This window comes from Chrysochloris asiatica, unplaced genomic scaffold, assembly GCF_000296735.1.
Source record: "Chrysochloris asiatica unplaced genomic scaffold, ChrAsi1.0 scaffold00043, whole genome shotgun sequence".
NCBI classification, from domain to species: domain Eukaryota; kingdom Metazoa; phylum Chordata; class Mammalia; order Afrosoricida; family Chrysochloridae; genus Chrysochloris; species Chrysochloris asiatica.
Window position 1 is genome coordinate 17,639,635 of NW_006408561.1, and position 24,042 is coordinate 17,663,676.

At 36.1% G+C, this 24,042-nt stretch overlaps 1 protein-coding gene across 1 annotated transcript in view; it reads left to right on the forward strand.

Moving 5' to 3' along the window:
* The window catches only part of SEC62 (SEC62 homolog (S. cerevisiae)), a 29,086-nt gene extending 5,884 nt beyond the window's left edge, over positions 1-23,202 (forward strand). Inside the window, exons 2-8 of the mRNA XM_006861820.1 lie at positions 5,470-5,578; positions 6,966-7,071; positions 15,505-15,709; positions 15,946-16,038; positions 16,960-17,020; positions 19,039-19,158; positions 21,636-23,202. Of these exons, the coding sequence (XP_006861882.1) occupies positions 5,470-5,578; positions 6,966-7,071; positions 15,505-15,709; positions 15,946-16,038; positions 16,960-17,020; positions 19,039-19,158; positions 21,636-22,108 (1,167 nt within the window). The 3' untranslated portion in view covers positions 22,109-23,202. The remainder of the gene's footprint in view (positions 1-5,469; positions 5,579-6,965; positions 7,072-15,504; positions 15,710-15,945; positions 16,039-16,959; positions 17,021-19,038; positions 19,159-21,635) is intronic.
* The last annotated feature ends 840 nt before the right edge of the window (positions 23,203-24,042 follow it).

A 24,042-nucleotide genomic window follows, 5' to 3' on the forward strand; every position in this document is an offset into this window, starting at 1 on the left:
CAATGCAGGAGGGTCCCAGTCTCTCCAGATCCTCACCAGCATTTATTGTCCTCTACTTTTTTGATTGTTGCTGTTATTGCTGGTGGCAAAACAAATGCTTCTGAATGCTAGTTTTGCCTTTGTCTTTTTTTCTTAAAAGTGGAAATCCTCTTCAGATTTCTTTTGGTCAGCAAAAACAAGTGCTAATGTAGGTCTGTCATAAAAGCGAAGGGCATGAAACGAACATTTGAAAAGTGGATACTGGTACTGGTTTAAAGATAGATTCATATTAAGAAAAAAGCAAAGGAATACGAAGATATACAATAATAATGCCCATAAATTTATTATGATTACAGGCTATTAGTGAGAGGTAAATATCAGTTGCTGCCTTAATAGGAAGTGTTTTAAAATTTACATTGTAAAGCCGTTCCTCAGAAACCCTATACAAGGTTGCTGTGAGTTGGAACTGACTTGACAGGCACTTGATGGCACTTAACAACAATGTAATGCTTTAAGAATTTAAAAGAAGATTCGATCTGTACCTCTGTGTAGTCTGATATTAATAAAAATACACAATATCCTATAAAATTAATCTCTTGCTGTTCTCCAACCCCTAGAGAATCATAAACTCTAATATTAACATTACTTTAGACAAAAAAATCAAATGTAATGAAAAAGTTCAAATGTTTTACAGTTGTACAAATGACTCTCTTGTCAGAATTTTAGGCCAAAAAGTCTGCAGTATCAACTGAATCTCCTGTCATTTGTTACTTGATAAAATATTTTTTATGTTTAATAGATTTGCATTGACCTTGAATTCTATTTGTACTAAGTACTTAACTCATTTGCTTTTTCTAGTGAAACATAATTTTAGATTCTGGTATCCCATTAAAGTTGGAAGTAAGGAACATGTCACATTCCCTTCTTGGATTCACTTTGCCAGCCCCAGAAAAAGAAGTGAGCTGCATGTTTGCATACATCATAAAGTTCTCATAATTGAGATTCTCAAATTCTAATCCAAATAAATGAAAACTTTTTAAATAAGAATTTTAAGAACTGCGCTGTTGGTACTTAAGGACACATAGTAACTGCATTGTTAAAGTGCCCGTTGAGTTCATTTCGATTCATAGCGACCCTCTACAGAGTTCCCAAGGAATAGCTGGTAGGTTTGAACTGATGACCTTGTAGTTTGCAGTCCAGTACTTATCCTACAGCACCACACCAGGAGTCCGGGTTAACAAAGATTTGATTTAGAATCCTGTTATCCTGAAATTTTAGTTGAATTTTCAAATGTCTATTGAATAATTTTTTACTGTTTTATGTCGGTGAGAAAGATACATGTAATTCAGTGACATTGTATTCATCAAATTGTGCTGCTATCACCAATTCCAGGTTATTCTACCACTATTAACAAACTTAGTGCCTTTCTTAGTAATTTAAGTTCCTCTAAACCAGAGCTCTGTAAGATTGAAATGTTCTGACCTGTTTGTTGCAGTCAGTCGATTGTGACACATGGTGACCCTGTGTTTTTTTGCTGTAGACTTTATACAGAAGCAGATCCTCAGGTCTATATGTGGCACTGGTACCACTGGGTGGGTTCAAATGACCAATTTCTTAGGTTAGCAGTCGAGCACAAACTGTGCTACTTAAAGCACCTGCATCTTGATCTAATACATTCAAACAGATTATGTTAAAATATTGACTGTAATATATAGTTTGAAATGATAACCCCTATTTCATTATAAATAGCCCTGGTATGGTGCTGTAGGATAAGCACTCGATCAAAAGGTCAGTTTGAATCGCAAAGTTGGTGGTTCAAATTCCTTAACAGCCACTCCTTGGAACCCCTCCCTATACAAGGTTGCTTTGAGTTAGAACCAACTCAACGGTACTTAGCAACAACAATATATCGTTATAGTAGTTGACTTGTATTCTAAAATAAAAATACTATTTCTTAAAACAATCTTAATAGTGTTCCAACCAAACTTTTTTGAGTAGTTTTGGATTGTGACTTGTAGCAGCAAAAATCTGGTGTTTAAATACAAAGAAAGGCAAGCTACCCTCAAAACTTGTTGATTTTTAAGCTTCTTCCTTCTAAGACCTAGTTGACCTCTCATTCATTAAGAAAAAAAGTTCTTTTTCTTTAAGGATAGATTGACTGTTTTTTCTTTTATTAGTAGATGCTACTATTCCTAAAAATGGAGTCTTGGTGTGGCGCTGTGGGTTAATGTGGCAGTTCAAGTTCACCAGCTGCTCCTTGGAAACCCTATACAGGGTCACTATGGGTCGGAACCAACTCAACGGCATGCAACAACAACAACAATTATTCCTTAAAAGGAGTCCTGGTAGTGTAGTGAGTTAGGCATTGGGCTGCTGACCATAAGGTCAGCAATTCGAATCCACTAGCTGCTTTGTGAGAGATTTACAGCCTCAGAAACCCTATACTGGGTCACTGTGAGTTGGAACCAACTTGACAACTAAAAACCACCACCAGCCATCACTATTCCCAAAAGACCTTCACTGCTTTGTTAGAAAGCTTCTAGAACTGTGAAAACATTCTGAAGACGTGTTCTAACTAAAAGCGAACAAAGAGGGGAGGGAGGCATTATAGTCTAAGCAGGAAGACGGCAAGACTATCGTATACCTTCATGATCACACTGCTGCTGCAGGAGAGCAGTGAGAGTGAAGACTTCACTGCAGGATGTCCTGTGAAGCCAGTTTCCCCTTGTCATGTTCTTGCAATGTTAAAGCAATCTTTGTGGTTCTAAAGGCCCAGAAAATGCACAAATTATGTAATTTTCATTATAGTCTACAATATATAATTGTGTCTTAATATTTCACAAGGAAAAATAAACCTTTTAAGTAACTGAACTCTAAGGAGGAGCAAGGAAGGACCAGTATCTTGATAGAATTCACTGCCTCTCCTTTTCTAGTTAACAGTTTCAAGGGAGAGTACTGAAAGTAAATCTATAGTTGGGAGAGATTATTCTGGGTCTCCTCTGTTCTTTGTTGTTGAGAAGCGTCTTTACTAAGTTCTGGGGAAAAGTTTGGTGAACTTGCCTAATATTAAAATGTGATGTAAAAATTTTGTGATTTCGTATATCAAATTCCCTATTGTATAGTAGACTTGCAGGTTTTTAATATTTAGTATGATATCTATCAATAGTCAGTAGTAGATTAGTACATCTGTGCCTGTGCTCAGTCAGTGATGTAATTGTTAGTGATTGTAAAATGTCATGTCAAAGTTGATGGATTGTTTTTCCCCTCAGAATCACCTTTCTCCCAAGTTTCTATTAAGGCCTTTCTTATTAAAACCACCAAATTAGTTATCTGACATCTTACTTATGTATTTTACTCATCCTTTTTCATTGAGCCCTATATGTTCTGTTTCAAATATCCACATTTCTTTCTAATTTCTATTGTTAACACATAGAACACATCTTACTAGGAACTACAACAGTAGTCTTGTAACTGATTTTCTAGTGAACTCTGCTATTTAGGAGGTAAAACTGAAATTTCTTAGCCTGCATTTTGATCCCTTGTTCATGGGGTCACTTGAGTGGGACCAACAGCCACTAACAACTTATACTTAATGTAATTAAAGACGGTACTTTTGTTTCAACATCTTAGAACAATAAGACAACTTTTGAAATTGATTATACTACTTCCTTCGTATCATTTTCTTCAGTACATGGGTGGGAGGAATTGTTTGGTCAGTGAAATTTAGAATGAAGGGTAATAAATAAAGTAAAAAAAGAAATGAATATGGGTGTGGGTAAGCCCAATGAAGGAAGTGATAGAAAAAAGGAGTGTTTGGGAGAAACAAGGGGCCCATGTGACACATGGCTAAAACACTTGGTTACTAACCAAAAGATGGTGTGTGGTGGTGATGATGTGCTGTGGAGTTGGTTACAACTCATAGCAACCCTATATAGGGTTTTTGAGGCTGTAATTCTTTTACGGGAGCAGAAAGCCTCATCTTTTATGACCTTGAGGTTAGCAGCCCATTTCATAACCACTATGTTACCAGAGCTCCAAAAGGTAGTACTTTTTAACCCATCAGCCACAGGAGAAAATGGGGTAGTTGGCATCTATAAAGATGTAGTCTTACAAACCTTATGGGGCTGTTCTATCCTCTAGGGTCATTATGAGTGACTCAGTGGTATTGGGTTAAGTTTGGTTTGGGAGAAAAATAGCAGGGAAGGATTGAAGCAGCCTTTTAAAAATTACTGTTGGTTCTGATTCACTTCCATTATTGTTGTGAAGTGCCATTGAGTCGGTTCTGACCTATAGCAACCCTGTATAGGGTTTTCAAGGAGCGACTGATGAGCTTGAATTGCTGACCCTGTGGTTCAAACCGTCTTTGCAGTCCAGTGTATTAGCCCACACTTCCATTAATTAGTTCTTTAAATGAGGCTATAATTTCACTAAGGTGCACCTGACCCAAGCCATGATATTTTCAGTGACCTCACATGCATGCAAAAGCTGGGCAGTGAATTAGGAAGACCGTAGAAGAACTGATGCATTTGAGTTATGGTGTTGGAGGAGAATATTGAAAGTGCCATGGGCTGCCAAAAGAACAAACAAGTCTGTGTTGGAAGAAGTGCAGCCAGAATGCTCCTTGGAGGCCACAATGGTCAAACTTCGTCTCTCATACTTCAGACATATTGTCAGGAGGGACCAGTTGCTGAAGAAGGATATCATGTTTGGTAAGGTGGAGGGTCAGAGAAAAAGAGGAAGACCCCCAACAAGATGGATTGGCAAAGTGGCAGCATCGATGGGCTCAAGCGTGGCAACAGTTGCAAGGTTAGCCCAGGACCGGGCATTGTTTCGTTCTGTTGTGCATAGGGTCACTATGATTTGGTATCAACTCAATGGCACTTAACAACCACAATAATTTCTCTGCCTATTATAATTTGCCTTTTTGCCTCTCCAGCAAAAAAAAAAAGTTAAAAAAAGAGAAAGGTGAGGAAGGCGTCTCATAGTACCTGAGATTTGCATTCACAAGGTGGGGGACAGGAAAGGGAATAAACTTACTGCATTTCGGATACTGGTTCTTATGGCTACCACACAATGGCGGCTATCCTTGGTTAATTTAGAACTGCACAGACCTACTCCTATGGTCAGTTGTCCATTTTCAGGGTACATAGTGTTAGTTGCTGTTATTTAGCATTTATTTATGGCAGCTGCTTCTACTTGGGGTTTTGGGCACTCAGCTGTTGACAACTTTTTACTTACTGCCTTGACAAGAGTGAAGTTGAACTTGGTTTTAGTAGCTACTTAACCATACTGGGAAACAACTGAAAATAAATGCCATAAATGAAAAACACACGGTTTAATTAAACCTCTTATTACTAGGCCTGCTCCAGAAAGAGCTTAAAAAGCAAGGCTAATGTACCACTTTAAAAGATTTATAGAACACAAGTTGTTATTTAGTGCAGGAATTGCTCAAGTAAGCTGTTACACTAAACTATTATTCTTATTTTGTAGGAAGTTGGTGAGCCATCTAAAGAAGAAAAGGCTGTAGCCAAATATCTTCGATTCAATTGTCCGACAAAATCTACCAATATGATGGGTCACCGCGTGGATTATTTTATTGGTAAGATTATATATAGCAGTAAAATCATTAGTGAATATCTTATGAAGATACCTAAGTTTAGGATTTTAATAAATTTTTGTAGTACTTTCTAAAAGTGTAATTTATGAAGCTGGGTAGTGGGCATGTAGAGATTTATTATCCTGTCTTTTAATGATTGAAAATTTCCATAATAAAAAGATAAAAGTGCTTTCCAATAACAAACATGTATTGGAAATTTAAAAAATAGGATTTATTGTTACACTATCTTTGTTCAGATAGTAAGGTTAATCTTAATACAACTCTGGGTCAGAATTCAGTATGAAGCTGCACTTCATTCTGTTGACATAACCTCAGGAACTTTGGTTCTTTATATTGTCCACACAGCCTCAATATAAGCTAATGTCATCTATAATAGACCCATAGCTTAAGTAGTGGTTGCATTTGCCCTTCTCACCAATTAAAATTGAATTATATGTAGAGAAGAAATTCTTTTATCTTCTCTTTAGTATAGATTGGGTTTGATATCCATTAAAAAAAAGAAAAGAGTAGATACGCCATTCTTCAGATTTAATATGCTTAGCTACCTCTAGTAATGACGATCCAGGTTGGTGCAGTGGTTAAAGCACTCAGCTACTAACCAATAGGTCAGTGGTTTGAATTCACCAGTGCTCCACAGATGAAAGAAACCCTGTAGGGCAGTTCTACTCTATCCTACGATGTTGCTGTGAGTTGGAGTCGACTTAACAGCAGTGAGTTTAATTTGGTTTTTAGTAAGAGCAGGAAGGAGCTCCAGTGAGCTCAGTGGTTAAGTGCTGTGCTACTAGTAGAAAGATAGTTTGAACCCACCCCCTGTGGCTCGTTGGGAGAAAGACAAGTCAATCTGCTACCTTAAAAATTTTTGTTAAATGCCGTCGAGTTTGTTCTGAACAGCATAGGGTTTCTGAGAAGTGACTGGTGAGTGTGAACCATTGATCTTATGGTTCAAACTGACCTTATGGTCCAGTGCTTTAGCCTGCAGCGCCACACCAGGACTTCTTAAAGATTACAGTCTAGAAAATCTCATGGGGGTACGTGTACTCTTATACATGTGGCCCATATGAGATTAATTTATCTTGCTTTAGTTAATAATTATAAATGCCATTTTTCAATCATTAGTTGAAAAAGATGCATATCAGTATGTTTCTCAATTTGAAGTTTTAAGGAACTATTTATTGTGATCATGATAGATTGAATTTTCTACACTACATGTTCCATGAAAAGGCTTTTGCTTTAGTAGTTTTGTCTTTGTATTAGAAATTGAGCATTATTTTGTTTTCTGTTGCCAAAGTGTCAAAGCTTTCTTTATATAATTTGAATTCTATAGACATGAATTCCCAGGTATACTAAATTTCAAATAATTTATTTGTAGCTTCAAAAGCAGTGGATTGCCTTTTGGATTCAAAGTGGGCAAAGGCCAAGAAAGGAGAGGAAGCTTTATTTACAAACCGGGAGTCTGTGGTTGACTACTGCAACAGGTAGTGTAAATAGTAATTTGAAAACACATTCTGCATATTCCTGAAACTCATTAACTATTTTCATCATTAAATATAATGATATTGCAGTATAGCTCAAGCACAGCTTTTATATGTAGCCTGCATTTTTTCAGAACCTCTGGATTTTTTTGTGTGTTTGAATATTGTACTTTTTAATTATAAATTTATTTTTCTGTTCCATTATATTTATACATATGGCAGACCGACCCTCAAAACCCATTTAGAATTCTCTGAATGGTAAGCAGTAAAAATTATAAGCCAGTGTCTACACTGAACAAAAGAGTATTTTCCCCCTAAAACTTTGGCAGGAATTCCTAGTAATTATTGTTTCATGTTTTTTGGTGTACATTCCCTAAGCTATAAGTCAGACACCCTTCTCTGTTTGCTTGGTTAGTAATTGCTAATGCTATACTTCCTTGTAAAATCAAGACGCAGCTGCGGCATCTATCTGTATTTTTTCTTGAGGCTCTAAGATATAGACAGATAATTAATATACACATGATTTTTATAATGGGCACTCTTTAGGGAAAGTCTTTGGTGAGTGGAATGTGTAAAAGACAAAAATCACTTTTTTCTTGGAAAAAGAAATATGCAGATTTTTATTTCAATTATTTTTCCTTTGGTTTACTTAAAAATAACTAAGTAATCAAATGTATTTATTAATACATGTTAACTAAGTTTTGTTTTCATGGTACTAAAGCTTATATTCAGTGAGAATTTAAGATTTTAGGCCTATGTTAGTCAGGAACACATAACATTTACTAATACTTTATTTAATGGCACTGAAAATATCACAGCCACTAAGAGAATAACCTCAAAATCACTGTTCCACACCTGGTTTCTAAAACTATGATGTTAATTATCAAATATTTCTAAAAGTTATTAGCTGTCATTGACTAGAATCACAAATGGACCTTTCAGAACACAGTTTCATTGTTGGAGTAGGGATGAATGAGCTAATAGTGTGGTAGTCAACATTTATCTTTCTTTTACAGCAATTTGTATAATTAAAATTAACCAAAATGCAAACTCTGTCCTCTCTGCCTGCCTCACAATAGATTTTATTTTTATGTATCATGCAAAAATTAAGAGCTCTACAAAATGCAGAAACTGAAGCACAGAGAAGTTGGGTAACTTGTCCTCAGCCTGTTCCCAGGTCACAGAGGAAGTAGAGGTAGAGCTAGGAGGTTAAATGTAGCATCTGGCTTCATAGTTCATGCTCTTAACCACTGCTCTGTGTTGTCTTCATACATGTCAGGTAAATCTGCTTTGTGTTCTTTCTGCATTAAAATAAAGGGGAGAAGCAGAACTAAGAATAGCTTCTAAGACAATCACAGAGGCCCCCTGGTGGCTTGTCCTCATGAGTTCCTGCCCAACCACAGACACAACCTCAACCATCTTCTTAAGCTACTAAGTGGACTCAAGAGAATCTCAGGAATAACAAAAGGAAACAAGAAAATAGTTGATGATACACAATACAGTATTTTCTAGTATGTCTAGAAACAAATGTCTACTATATCTTTTTATAGCCTGTTTCAAGTACAAATTCTTTAACCTTTAATCTTAACCATCCTAGCTCCATATGGTTTCACATTCTCAACCTTTAGTTCATTAATGTCTTTCTCATTCATGCAGATGCCACACTCTTTCTATTTTCTGGTCTTTCTTTCATCATATCCTGCCACTTTGCCTGAATGGTCTCTGTTTTCTATTCTGCCTGTCTCTAAATTTACAAACACTCAATCCTACCTACCAGATCATCCAGCTCACAATAACTTTTGTATCGAAAGTTCCACCAAATTTATATAGTTCATATATCCCACTATCATTTATATAAGTTTTATAATTATTGCATGTAAGTTAATTTTTTCAGCTAAATCTGAATGTTGCTTTAGGAGTACTTTATTGTAATTTCATAGCTAGAATTTTGTTGAGGATTTTTGTGTCTATATTCACGAGAAATATTGGTCTATAATTTTCTTTCTTATTGGTATCTTTTCCGGCTTTGGTATCAGGAATAATTGGAGTGGATTTGGTGTCAACTTTTCTCTGAATGTTGGGTAGACTTGAACCATGACTGTTGGACATGGGCTTTTTTAAGTTGAGAATTTTTTTTTTTAATGACATCTTCAATTTCTTTTTCTGTTATGGGTCTGTTCAAATTTTTTACTACTGTTTGTGTTAGTTTAGGTGAGTACGTGGTGTGTTTCTAGAAATGTGTCTCCATTTCTTGTAGGTTTTCAAATTGGATGGAGTACAGTTTTTCATAATAACTTTCGTTATCAACGTTTATTCTGCTATAAAGTCATTCATATCATTTCTTATTTTGGTTTACATCTTTTTTTTTTTTCTTTGTTAATTTGGTGAGTAGTTTGTCAATTTTATTTATGTTCTCCAAGAATCAGCTTCTCGACTTGTTAATTGTTTTTTGTTTTTCTGTGTTCTGTGTCAGTTTTTCTGGTTGCCTGTGGCTTTTGCTGCTCCTTTTCTGTTTGTTCACGTTGTGGGAATAAGTTGTTGACTTCGGCCCTTTTTTTCTTTTTGATGTGTACTTTTATTACTATGAACTCTCTTTTTGAGCACTGCTTTTGCTTTGTCCTGCTGGTATGTTGTTTTCATTCTCATTTGATTCAGACAATTTTTAATTTCATTTTAAATATCTTCTCTTACCCGCTTGTTTTCTAAGTAAGGTATTATTCAGTTTCTATGCATTTACTAGCGTGACTTTATAGGATAAAGAACTAGACCACAAGGTCAGTTTGAACCTTTTTAGTTGGTGGTTTGAACTCACCAGCCACTCCTTGGAAACCCTTTACAGGGTTGCTATGAGTCGGAACCAACTCGAAAGTATTGAACAACAACAACATTTACTATTTTTGCCTTTGTTTTTCTGTTGTTGATTTCTGGTTTTTAGTGTTGTGATCAGAGACAATGCTTTATATTATTTTAATGTTTCTTAATTTATTGAGAATGATCTATTCCAGAATTGTGCTGCTATTGGGTGGTATGTTCTGTGTCTGAGGTCAAGTTGGTTGATTGTATTATTTAGATCTTCTGTATTATTTAGCGCTTCTGTATATTTGAGTTTCTAGTTTATGCCCATTGTCAAAAGTGATGTGTTAAAGTCTACTACTGTTGTTGTCAAGTGCTGTCTAGTCAGTTCTGACCCATAGCAACTCTTTATAGGGTTTCTGTGGAGTTGGCTGGTGGGTTTGAACTGCCGACCTTGTGGTTCAAACTGACCTTGTGGTCTAGTGCATTATCCTGCAGCACCACACCAGACTGCCAGTTTCTCTTCACTTTTGTTAAAGTTTGTTGCATGTATTTTGGAGCTCTGTCATTGGGTGCATAAATATATATTATGATTATGTTCGCTAACCTTAATAAATATGGTTGATAAAGGTGGATTGATCCTTTTATCATTGTCTTATGCCCTTTTTTGCCTCTAGTAAAGGATTTTGGCTAAAAGTCTATTTTATCAGTGACTGTTTTTCCCACTCCTGTTCACTTTTAGTTACTGCTTGCATGATACATTTTTTTCCATTCTCTCTGATTGTTTACCTGTTTATGTCTTTGTGTCTGCGGTTTGTTTCTTGTAGGCAACATTTTAATAGGGCATTCAAAAAAATCTTTTATGCTATTCTATGTCTCCTGGTTGGTACATTTAAAGCATTTTGTTTTGCTGTATCAGAAGGGGCAGCTCGGGTGAACTTCACTGATCTTTCACCTTACAACAAGAATATTCACCACCTGCCTCCAAGTGGGTAGAGCAGCAGCAGGCAGGGCGAACCCATGTTACTATTCACTCAGGGTGAGCTAAGCAGGCATTGGCCACTGCCTGTTGGTGGTCCATTGGCATGTGAGTACCTTAAGAGGGTGGACAACTAGGGGGGGGGTACCAGTAGGGTTCCTGCATGCTTGGTGAGTATAGGGGTCAACAAGGGCACTGGCTCACTCCTGTGCTGCTCAGTTGGGCAGGTTGGTGCACAGGCTGTGGGGTTTGGGTGACCTGGGTCTCCATAGCTCTCCAGCACCGCTTAGTAGGTCAGGTGGCCAAGGGCTCTAAAGCATCGCTACTCAGCAAATGAGAAGGGGCGAATCACAGATGAGTGTGGATGGGAGGGAATAAGGAGAAGCTCATACTGTGTCTCTAGTGGGTTAGGGCTGTGAGGATGGGGTGGTTTACCCATATTTTAAAGGTAGGGAGTGTTTGTTCCTTGATTAACTGGCCATTTCCAGTTGTTGGCTGCTGCCAGGAACTAGGACGTGGCCCTCATCAAGTGAAAGGGTGTAGGTACTGCAAGTAGTTCAGTAGGGTGACGGACCTCCTGTTGACACTGCAGATCTATTAATCTAGGTGTACCATGTACTCTTAATTGTCAGGGAGCACTGCTATTATGTAGCCCTGTCTCTGGGTCTTGGCTCTTTTCCCTGCAGGATTCCTAGAGCAGCTCTATCCTGCTTTCCTGTCCTTTCTCTCCTTAGGTCTGGTTTATGCCCTTCTCACCTCACTTCATTCTGGTATGTCAGCAGTTCCTCAGTCTCTTGTTGGGAATTCCATGGAGTTGTCTTTCTGTGATTCTCTTCTGGTATTGCTGCAGGCTTTGTCTCAAGATAGCTATGCTGACTTGGATAGACTGACAGGGTACCTCCTCTTCATATCGCTCCTTGCTTGCTGGGTTCTGTCGGTTTCTTTTTCTATTCCTTTCATTTGGTGCTCAAGTGTCCATGAATGTCGGCTGTATCTGTTCCTTTTTATTTTTGGGGTCTTTGCTGTAGAGGGACAGCAAGATATGTCTGATTACTCTGTCATCTTGGCTCCTCACATCTGCATGTAGTTTTAATATACTTGTATCTATAATATGGAGTCCTGGTGTGGGTACTGTAGGATCAGTACGGGACTGCAAACAACAAGGTTGGTAGTTCAAACCCACCAGCTGCTCCTTGGAAACCCTATATAGAATCATTTTCATTGGAACTGACTCGACAGCCCTTAACAACAACAATCTATAATATGGGAGTCCTGGTATGTGCTGTAGGATAAACTAGACCACAAGGTTGGTTTGAACTACTAGGTTGGTGGTTCAAACCCACCAGCTGTTCCTTGGAAACCCTATACAGGGTTGCTGTAAGTCAGAATTGACTCAACAGCACTAACACCAACAAAAATCTATAGTATGAAGCCAGATTCGAGAGAGAATGTGGAACTAGGAATATTATTGCTCGTGTCAGATGGGACTTGATTGAGAATACCAAAAAGATGTTTACCTGTGTTTTGTTGAGTATGCAGTATGCAAGGACATTTGAATTTGTGCATTGTAACAAATTAATGGATAACATTGCTATTAATGGGAATTCTAAAACATTTCATTGTGTTCATGTGGAGCCGATAACAAGACGTACTCTTTTGAACAGAACAAGGGGATAATGTGTGGTTTTAAATCAGGAAAGGTGTGCATCAGGGATTCTTCCTTTCACCCTACTTATTCTTTATGCTGAGCAAATAATAGAAGAAGCTGGATAGCATCAGGATTGGAGGAGGGCTCACTAACAACCTGCAGTATGCAAATGACACACTTGGCTTGCTGAAAGCAAAGAGGACTTGAAACATGTACTGATGTAGATAAAAGATCACAGCCTTCATTGTGGATTATAACTCAATATAAAGAAAACAAAACTCACAACTGGACTAATAAACAACATTATGATAAAGATTTACATTGTTAATGCTATTGGAAGCAGTAATAAAGAAATCAAATGACATATTGTGTTGAACCTGCTGCACAAGACCTCTTTAAAGTGTTCAAAAGTGAAGATGTCACTTTGAGGTCTAAGGTGCACTGACCGAAATCATGGAATTTTCATTCACCTCATATACATGTGAAAGCTAGTGAATAAGGAAGACAGAAGAATCAATGCATTTGAATTATAGTGTTGGTGAAAAATACTGAATATTTTATGGACTTCCAGAAGAACAAACAAATCTGTCTTAAAAGGAGTACAGCCAGAATGCTCCTTAAAAGCAAAAAGTTGAAATTTCATCTCACATACTTTGGATATGCTATCAGGAGTTACCAGTCCCTGAAGAAGGCATCCTGCTTGGTGCAAAGTAGAGGACAGCAAAAAGAGGAAGATCCTCAATGAAATGAATTTACACAGTGGCTACGTTGTTTCATTCTGTTGTACATAGTGTCACTGTGAATCGGAATGGACTTGACAGCACTAACAACAACAGTAACAACAGAATTGAAATATCTTTAGAGAGAAATTAATGAAATTAGTAATACATAGTGTTTTTGTTTTGCCAAATAATATTGTGCCTTTTTTTTTTTTTTTTCCAATTTGATGCTATGTGAATCCTTTTTAGAGTCCAGAAATTCACCTTTATGTAAGTAATTGATGATCAATTGAAGGTGTTTTCATTATAATGGAAGGCTAAACAACACCATGAATTAGAAAGATAGGACTTCTCGATTAAATTATGGGCACACTTTTAAATGCCCCTTTTCTTTTTGTTTGTCCTTGAATTTGGAACTTCATCAATTGAAGCTGTCTTGCTTACTGTTAATGAGTGTAGAGAAGAGGTTGACATCAATAATCATAACCTTATATTCTCTTATACCTACTTTAAGGTGAAAATTATGTGAACTACACTGAGCTGACAACTTTTATGTAATTATAAAGTTGCCTTTACACACTTTACAAACTGAAAAATGGCAGAGAAGACAGGATACATTTCATTACATACTCATTCTATGGTCTGAGATGTCTGCCTGTTGCACACTGAAGATCATCTGACTACTCTTGGGGGAGTTTTGAGTCTCCCATGGGTTATACCCAATATACTTCAGTAAGTAGTTTGTAGTCTACTTTAGATAGCCTCCATTCATGTGCTCAAGACTTATTTGTTTAATCTTGTATATTTTATCTACTACAAATCTAGTACCATATTGGGCTATTACACTTTTAAAATACTACTATCCCCTTGGCTTTAGTAACACTGTTGTCTCCTAATTTAATAATATTATTTAATTCTCTATGTGTCAGGATTATTATATCATGAATTCATTATGCTGTGATCCCCTGCCTTCTTTTCCACCCTTCTTTGCAGTCGTAGCCTTTCAGAACCAGCTGACGTTCTATCTTCTCCAGGAATCCTTTCATGACCTCTTTCCTCCAGTCTCCCAAATCAGCGGTCGGGATGTAGCTGAAGGACAGTTGGGGCACAGATACTACGATGTTGAAATGTTTCCTTTTATACTTCGAAGGAAGCAGAATGGAAGAATGAAAGCCATGATTCTCATTTTGAAATCTGAGTAGTGGGGAACTTGATCACTTCACTTCTCTTCTCCATCCCATATTTGATGACACTAAAATTCAGAGATGATCAGGAAAGAACCTGGTGATGCATACTTTATTCTTATTAGTATAAATAAAAACTCCATTCTTAATGTTGTTCTGGAGTGCCATCAACTTATAGTCACCCCGTGTAGGGTTTCCGAGACTTTTAAATCTTTGCAGGATCGTAAAGCCTCATAGTTCTCCCATGGAGCAACTGTGGCTCAAACGGCTGACCTTGTGTTTCACAGTCAAGTGCTTATTTATGGAGCCACTGTGCTCCATGTTTCTATAGAAATTGAAATAATACATTAACAGTGGGGTTTTTTTGTAGTTGTTTTTTTTAAGCTATGAGTTACTATAAATATAGGTAAATTAATTGATTTATTATTAGATTTTATAGTGTAGATTATGATCATTATACAGTCATCCTAATATAGTTTCAGTATCGATTTGTTAGCATACAATCATTATTAGGCATCTTTTTATTATTATTATTTGCATTGTTATAAATTCATGTCCTTTGTCTTAGTATATATTTTCATAATCATATTTTGTGTTTCTTCTAATTCAAAGAATTGGAGTTAAAGTTAACTGTAAACATTCTGTAACCACTTCTGTAGACCAGTAACGATTTATGTTGATGGTAACTAAATGAATATGAGTCAATTTCATGTTAACCTTAATAGCATTAAGTGTGTATATCTAAAGGGAAGAAGAATAGCCTTATTTAGAAGTTGATTTTTTTTTTTGTAGTTGTTGTTGTGTGCCATCGAGTCGATTCCAACCCATAGCGACCCTATATAGGGTTTCCGAGGAGTAGCTGGTGAGCTAGGTTGAATATTTTTCCAGGGACTTACTTGTAATTTCTTTTGTGAGTTGCCAGTTTATGTTCCTTTGCTCATTTTATCGGTGTCTTGACGTGTTTCTTAGCCTCTGTAAGATCAGCTGTTCAAACTCACCAGGTGCTCCTTGTAAACCCTATATAGGGTCACTATGAGTTTGAATTGACTTTAAAAACAACATATTGATAAAGTTGATAAGGAATATACTGTCATGATATCTTTTCTTTCTAAGGCTGTTAAAGAAGCAGTTCTTTCATAGAGCGCTAAAAGTAATGAAAATGAAGTATGATAAAGACATAAAGAAAGAAAAAGAGAAAGGAAAAGTAGAAAGTGGAAAAGAAGAAGATAAAAAGAGCAAGAAGGAAAACACAAAGGATGAAAAGATGAAGAAGGAAAAAGAGAAAAAGAAAGATGGTGAAAAAGAAGAATCCAAAAAGGTGAGTAAAAATGTAAAAATCCTACAAGTAAATAATCAGCATCAGCACATGTGCACTTTTGAATTATTTGGCAACAACCACTTAACGTAAGCCTCTGTAAGGATTACTACAAAAACCCTGGCTGAGGAGTTTGGTTTGTATGAAATGTCAGTGAGACCGTTACACCATATGAATATCATTGTTTTTTACGTGTTTATGTTTTCCCTTTGAATAAAATAATATATTTGTTTTCTTAGGAGGAAACTCCAGGAACTCCCAAAAAGAAAGAAACTAAGAAAAAATTCAAGCTTGAACCGCATGATGATCAAGTTTTTCTGGATGGAAATGAGGTGAGAGTAGATAATCTATATTTTAAAATGCAGATTTCAGTAGGTTTAAGGATCGTTTTCTTGTTTCTCTAAGAAATTATATAAACTTAACCACACACTTCAGTATATGCAAAACTACTTTTAAAACCAATTTTTTTGAATTTGTTTTTTTAGAAATATGATTCTCTGTCACTTCAAATAAGGTTCAGCTGTGAGTGATTGTTGCTATTAAGTACTGTGGAGTTTGTTCCGACTCATAGTGAGTGACCCTGCACAGGGTTTCTGAGGCTGTAAATCTTTATAGGAGCAGAAAGCCTCATCTTTCTCCCATGGAACAGCTGGTAGTTTCAAACTGCCAACCTTGAGGTTAGCAGCCGATTCGTAACCACTACGCTACCAGAGCTGTGAGTGATAGGAAACCTTAAATAACAGTGGCTTAAAGAAAATAGATGCTCATTTCCTCTCTCATGTCAATGAACTCAAGAAGTGAGCAGTACAGATGTGACGGCTGCATGGTGTCAGGGGACCAGTGCTGCTCTGACCTTTTTGCTCTGAGGCTTCTAGGAAAGGTTACCCTATGGTCCAAGATGACTTTCAGTCTTATATCTGCGTCCAGAAGAGGGAGGGAGAGTTAAGGACACACTCCACAGAGTTGATCATTTCATTTCTTTTTGGATTCCATTAGACAGGTAGGCAAAGTCATGCCTACCTGCAGTAAAGTCTTGAAAATGGTACTTTATAAACTGGGTGTTCATATGCCATTAAAATGCAAGATTTCTGTTACTGTTCAAGAACGAAGGGCAGAGTGGTTGGTTAGTGGTCACCTCTGCCACTTAAAAGGTTAGAAGTGACTTCTTTAGCGGATCTAAAATATTGAATTAAGTGTAATGTTCTAATGTGAGCCTAGAACTTTTAAGCACTGAAGTTTCTTGATTCTTTTAGGTATTTGTGTGGATCTACGACCCAGTTCACTTCAAGACATTTGTCATGGGATTAATTCTTGGTAAGGAACAGGATGTGAATAGCTTTAAAGTACAGTCTCTAAAGTTTAAAAAGGAAAGTAAAAAAATCAGGAATCATAAAGAAATACAGTGACCAATAATCATAAATAATACTTAATCTTGCTAACATTATATATGCTAAAACGATAATGATTATGAGGATTATAAAAGTTGAGAGTAATCAGGATTTAGGAAAAATCAAACTCTGACAGATGATGGATTTCTAGATGATGTAAGTAGTAACACCCATTATTTATTTTTATGGAGGGAGATTTGAAATTGTATTTCAAATATCAAATGCATATACAGTTAGACAAAATATTCAAGAGTGTGTGTTGACATACTGGAAAAAAATTCAAATAGCTCAGTAGACCATATTTAGGAGATTTGGCTTAGAGTTTTTTGGTGGTACAGACAAATCAGTGTTCAACTGCTAGCCAAAGGGTCAAGCAGTTTGAAATCTGCCCAGAGGTACCTCGGAAGACAGGCATTGTGCTCTGCCTCTGAAAGTTCACATCCTTGAAAACTATATGAAGCCCAGTTGTACTCTTGACACACATGGGGTTGCCGTGAGTCAGAATCACCTTAACAGAATACCTTTGACCTAATAATTTCATTTCAAGGAATTTTTTTGTGCTGTAAATTATATAGTTACACAAATGTACTTGTTTTCTACAATTACAAAGGGGTCTTCGTTGCATTGTCTGTAAAATGGTAAGACTGGAAACAATTGAAGGCCTTCAATAGAAGAATGAAATAAATTGTAATACAGTTGTACAATGGAACCATATCTTTTAGAGAAGTAGGTCTAATTTTAATAGAATTGATATTATTTGTGTCTTAATTAAATCAGTCAATTCAGTTCCAACTAATAGCAACCCTAACTGCCCGGTCCTGCTTCATCCCCACAGTACATCACTTACCTGCATATTTAATCCCTTAACTAAAGAGTTTGCATGTGTTTCATTTCATCCTCACAACAGATTTTTATTATTGCTCACTTATTTAATGTAACTTAAAGGAAGAGGTGAAGTAATTTGCCTAGGGGTACTCGACTTACAATGAATGATAGGACTAGAATTTGAATCCTAGAGTTTCTCTTACTCCAGAGACCTAATAACCATGCTTCAAATTTCTGTGCATTTATTCTTACATGTATTGTTGGTAATAATTATTCTTCCATGTGGCCCCACCTTGGTTGAAGCACACACATACACAAAACCTGGAAATACGTACAGTTTCACTGACTTGTTATCAAACAACCATCTGTACCAGCATCACTTGGAGAGCTTTTTAAATCTATAGATGGCAGAGCTCCACTCCAAAATTTCTGGGGGTGGGGGACTTGGAATCAGTATTTTTGGTTGGTTTGTTTTGATTGTTTATGTAAGCTCCCCTAAGTCAATTCTTAAAACCTTTTAACAAGTTTAATCAGCCCTATATCCTCAGGAGGATGCTGGCCACCTGTTGGATTTGTCAACTGTGTGTGAGGCATTCTAGTTGTAATTCCTTTATTCTTCACATGAATATCATCTCTGGTTTCTTCTGATTTCAAAGTTGTATAGTTAACTCTTCAGACAGTAAAAGAATCTTAAGACATAAGATGATATTTGATCAAAAATATTTAAAAGTACTTTTTTAAACCAATATTGTTGCTTTTGTCCTTTAAAAATAATTTGCAATTGCTTTTATACTTTTGGAATAAGAAGTTTCCTGGATCCTCTGTTACTTCACTCTTCTAAGTAGTTTTGAAGACGTCTTAATATTCAAAACATAAGCTAGACATTACAAGAAAACAATTGCAGTCAATGATTTAAGGAGATGTTTAACACAACTGAGGAGTAACTTATTCCACAAAATTTCTAATTTAATTTAAGAACAATACTTAACACAGTAAGTTGCCCTTTTTTGTGGCTCATACAAGTGACTATTTTATGTTTTAATCTAATATTTCACAGTTTTTCCTTAGGAATGTGTTCAGTGGTATTGTACTATGTGACTTTATTATTTGTTGTTCCAGTGATTGCAGTCATAGCAGCAACTCTCTTCCCTCTTTGGCCAGCAGAAATGAGAGTAGGTGTTTATTACCTTAGTGTGGGCGCCGGCTGCTTTGTAGCCAGCATTCTTCTTCTTGCTATTGGTAAGTGTTATTAGTATAATTGACCTCAATAAAGTAGGTAATTTTGGACTTTCTCAATTGAAATTGGAAGACCAATATGGAGCTTCAGTAAACTTCATAGCAAAGTTGTAGGTCAATCAAGACGTTAGTTACACTAAGTATATATATATAGGCTTTTTGTTCAAATTACAAAAAAAAATGACCCAAACTGAATGAGTTGAACATACATACTTTCTTGAGTGGGATCAATCTGAAGGTAAAGGATTAAATAAATCTTAATCTAAGGAGCTCTGGTAGCGTAGTGGTTACGAATCGGGCTGCTAACCTCAAAGTCGGCAGTTCGAAACTACCAGCGGTTCCGCAGGAGAAAGATGAGGCAGTCTGTTCCCGTAAAGATTTACAGCCTTGGAAACCCTGTGTAGGGGTCACTATGAGTCGGAACCGACTCCACGGTACTTAACAACAAGAACATCTGTTGCACATGTAGTCCTCATGTGGCTCTTTAGGATAAGCACTTGATTGCTAACCACACAAGATTGGTGGTTCAAACCCACCAGCTGCTCCTCAGAAACGCTTATACAAGGTTGCTATGAGTTGGAACCAACTCAGTGGCACTTAACAACAACAAATCTAATGTATATAGATGTGCTTTATTTTAACTGTGTTATGAAACATAGTTTCATTGAGTTGTAGAACGTTCTCACATTGGACTTATGACTAATGAAACTAGTTCCAGGTCAGCTAAGGTATTAAGTAGGGTTTGTTTGTTTTTGTATTTTTTAACAGCTAACAAAACGTAAGTGAATGTTTTTCACATTTCAGGATGATTGAGGTCTTATTTAAAAAATTAAAAGGTGATCTTCAAAGATCTGACAGTATAGGCTACAGATTAATATTCTTGTTTATTCATAGACATTGATAAGAAAAACTCTAGGCCCCTAGGATTTAATTACAAAGGACATGCAGACCCAATTCAGAAGAGGAAATACACGTCAAATTAGTAATAAATACATTTAGAATGTTTATTGCTAGTAATCCATAAAATCAAAATGAGATGCTTTTCTATTTAGAATATGTTTGTTTTTTTCTGTTTCAACCTTGAGATTCTGCTATTGTGTACAAGAGTCAGAGTATATTCTCTTAGGAAAAGAAGAATAGCTACTTTATTAAATTCAAGGCAGTTATTGCCGTTTCCTTTGAAATGTAGCTAGAGCGGAATAGTGCAAGAAATATAGATGAACTTTTCTAATCTTTATATAAAAACAATGCTTTTATATAACAGACTTTGAAAACAAAAGTCTGTTAGTAAAACAATATTACTCATTATGTGATCTATACAATTTGCAAATTAAAACTGTAGACTAGTGTGGTAAACCATTTTTACAAACTTTATTTCAGCCTACTTAATTCTTCCATTGTTTCCATTAGGACAGGTTTGTCTTAATATATGAGGGGGCTTCAAAAAGTTTGAGGAAAAATTCCATATCTTTTCTTCCATTTTCCCATGAATTTTTTGTGAAGACCTCTCATAAACCTTATTTTTTTAAGGGATTTGGTTTTCATTAGCCTTGTATTGTTACCTAACATTGGGTGAGGGTGGGTCCATAAATAAGCCAATAGTATTTTCTTCAATAAACAAAAATTGTCACCTTAGGAAAATGTTCTCATTGTTCAGAATGTTTTTACTTAAAAGATACAGTGCCGTTTTTAAGATGGAAACTTAACTAATACATGCATCCTTTATATCAGCATCGACTCATCCTTTACACACAGTGCTTCAGGCTCACAGTACTTCCAGGTAGCCATTGAAATGCTTTTTTATTTCTTTCAAACTCAGAAGAATAAAATTACTATGGCACTAATGTATATATAATAATGAACCTAGGCTGGATTACATTTGAGTTTTTAAAGGCTTAATTCCTAAGGTATCCTTGATCTATTAATTCACATTTACATTTTTTTTACCAAGCTCTCATGAATATTTTCTTCCAATTGACTGCTCTCTGTTTTCGCAGCATAATACAGCAAGGTGTTTAATAGAATATATATCGATGAAAGAAATTTACTAGAATATAAGGGTAATGTTTTGAGAATGACATAGCTTTGTGCGCTCAAATTCAGAGCAGGATGCTCTTTCCATAGAATACACTGTGATCCCTACTTGACTAGTCAGAATATAAACATTCATATTTAAGATATACTGTACAAAGGAGCCCTGGTAGTACAGTGATTTAAGTGCTCAGCTGTTAACTGAGTTAGAACCCACCAGCCTCTCTACAGGATAGAGATGTAGCAGTCACCTTCCATAAAGATTACAGCCTCAGAAACCCTATGGGTCTCTGTGAGTCGGAATTTAACTCAGCTGCAGTTGGTTTGTGTTTGGTAAATGTTTGTGTGAATAATAAACTAAACGTTTCCCAGTTTTTTCCTGATAACAGTTATACCCTATCTGGATCAGTGCTTGAATTACTCATGTAGAGAAACTTTTCTCCCCACAGCTCGTTGCATTCTGTTTCTCATCATTTGGCTCATAACTGGAGGAAGGCATCACTTTTGGTTCTTGCCAAATCTTACTGCTGACGTTGGCTTCATTGACTCCTTCAGGCCTCTGTACACACATGAATACAAAGGACCAAAAGCAGACTTAAAGAAAGATGAGAAATCTGAAGCTAAAAAGCAGCAGAAGTCTGACAGTGAGGAGAAATCAGACAGTGAGAAAAAGGAAGATGAGGAGGGAAAAGTAGGACCAGGAAACAACGGAACAGAAGGTTCAGGTGGAGAACGACATTCAGACACAGACAGTGACCGGAGGGAAGATGACCGATCCCAACACAGTAGTGGGAATGGGAATGATTTTGAGATGATCACAAAAGAGGAACTGGAACAGCAAACAGATGGGGATTGTGAAGAAGAGGAGGATGAGGAAAACAATGATGGAGATACAACTAAAGCTTCCCATGAAAAATCATAAACTTAATATACTCTTGGGACTGGAAAAATGCAAGAGGTTGGATTTTCTATGTTGGTCGATCATCAAAATTATACATGTGGTATTTGTAGCATCTTTTAAATCCATTTGCTGAAATGAGTTCTATTCAGTTCTTCGTGTTACAGACTACTATTACTGGGTGCACTCTAAAGCCATTAAAACATACATTTTATCCATTTGATAATTTCACAGTAAGCAGGCATCATTCCTTTTGATAGTTATCAAAGATGCAGTTTTCACAATGACATTTAGATTAATGACATTTTTAATAATTGTATGGCTTTTTACTGTTAGACTGATCAGAATAACTTTTAAAAGTATAAAAGAAAGACCAACATTTCAGATTATGCACAGTTATGTAGCCGTTTCACTATTTCTTTAAGATGAAATACATAAACTCATTGTTCTCTTGATAATTACACTTTGGTTTTTAATTTTACACACTAACCAGGAAATTTCTTTGTTGTAAGATTCTGAGTGAGCAGAGTTCAAGAGCATTTTGTGAAAACATGCCAACTAGAAATAATGCAGCAACACTTTATAGTTTAGCTACAAATTATCCTTTCCAACTTAGGAAATCCAAACTGGTTTGTACATCTGATTCAGAAAAAAAAGATGGTCATCACCAACAGAATGCGATGACCCTTCCTCTCCTTCCCCATATCCTTGTCGTAACATAAAATGTATTCTGTACATAAATTACAAATAAACATTTTATTTTAATTGTTACTCATTATTTAGACATTGTCTCAACACTTAAATTTGTAAAATTAAAACCATGTAAGGGTATGTTTTTAGAGAAATGCAAGTTTCAATAACCCACAGAACATCTGTGATCAATCTTTCTACAGCAGCTTCAGTTTTGTGCCAACATTCCATGTATTTGAATGAGTGAAAACTGATCCTTATTAAATAAGAGCAGATTTAAAGTAGTTGTTTGTATACCTTAATGTTCATTTTGATTTATTTTAAACCTCTGCATTCAGAAATGGAGTACTGTATTATCAAACCAGAGGCACTGCTGTGAAAGATTTACTGTTCTAAAATATCAATTTAAAATAAAGAGCATAAGAGAATGACCAGACTCTAATTGCTTTGAACTAGTTTTGCAGTTCAATTTTATGTCTTGTGTACTTACGGTTTTTGATTTGTTTTTCTTGTGTTTACTTAAGAGAATTTTAAGATCATTCCTTGGAGTTACTCTTATGAACTGATAGTGAACATAAAAATTATTTTCTTCTTTCAGTCAAAGTAAGAGTATTTTGCTTTGTAGTTGAGTACGTGGTATGTATAGGTTTTTATTTTTCTTTAGGCTGTTTCCCATCATTGTTTTGACTAAAGATGTTAAATTTTTCTAATTGTGAAAAAATACATTTTCTGTAAATTAACACTTTTATTAAATGTGGCTTAATTGCTTCTTTATAGTATTCCTTGTAAGTGGACAGAAATGTGGCTAGTCAATGTTGATGCAACTCTAGCAAGGTTATAATCAGCTATTTTAAGAATTTTCCCCTTAGCAAATGCTTATTGATTTAAGGGACTGGGTGTTTTCTCCTCACATTTGCAGAACACTGTTGCTTATTTCCACAGTAAGGATGTGTGTATTTATAGCTTCTGAACTTAATCACCAGTAACAATATCTATTTTGAGGTATGAAAATGGTTCCAGAAGTGTTTTTCATAAATAAATGGTTTAGTAACCTTTGCTACTATGGTACTGCCACGTTTTCAATATTTATCCTAAAGCTTGCTATAATCTGTGTACTGTGTCTAGTCATTTGGAGCATGGCAGTCGGGATAGTCAGCTTCTTATTGATGTTTATAGATTCTTACAGAGTGTTAATACAAATTTATATAAATAATTGGTGATCGCAGGGGAGGAAATGTCACTATTCTTTCTATGAGTAAAAAGTGAGC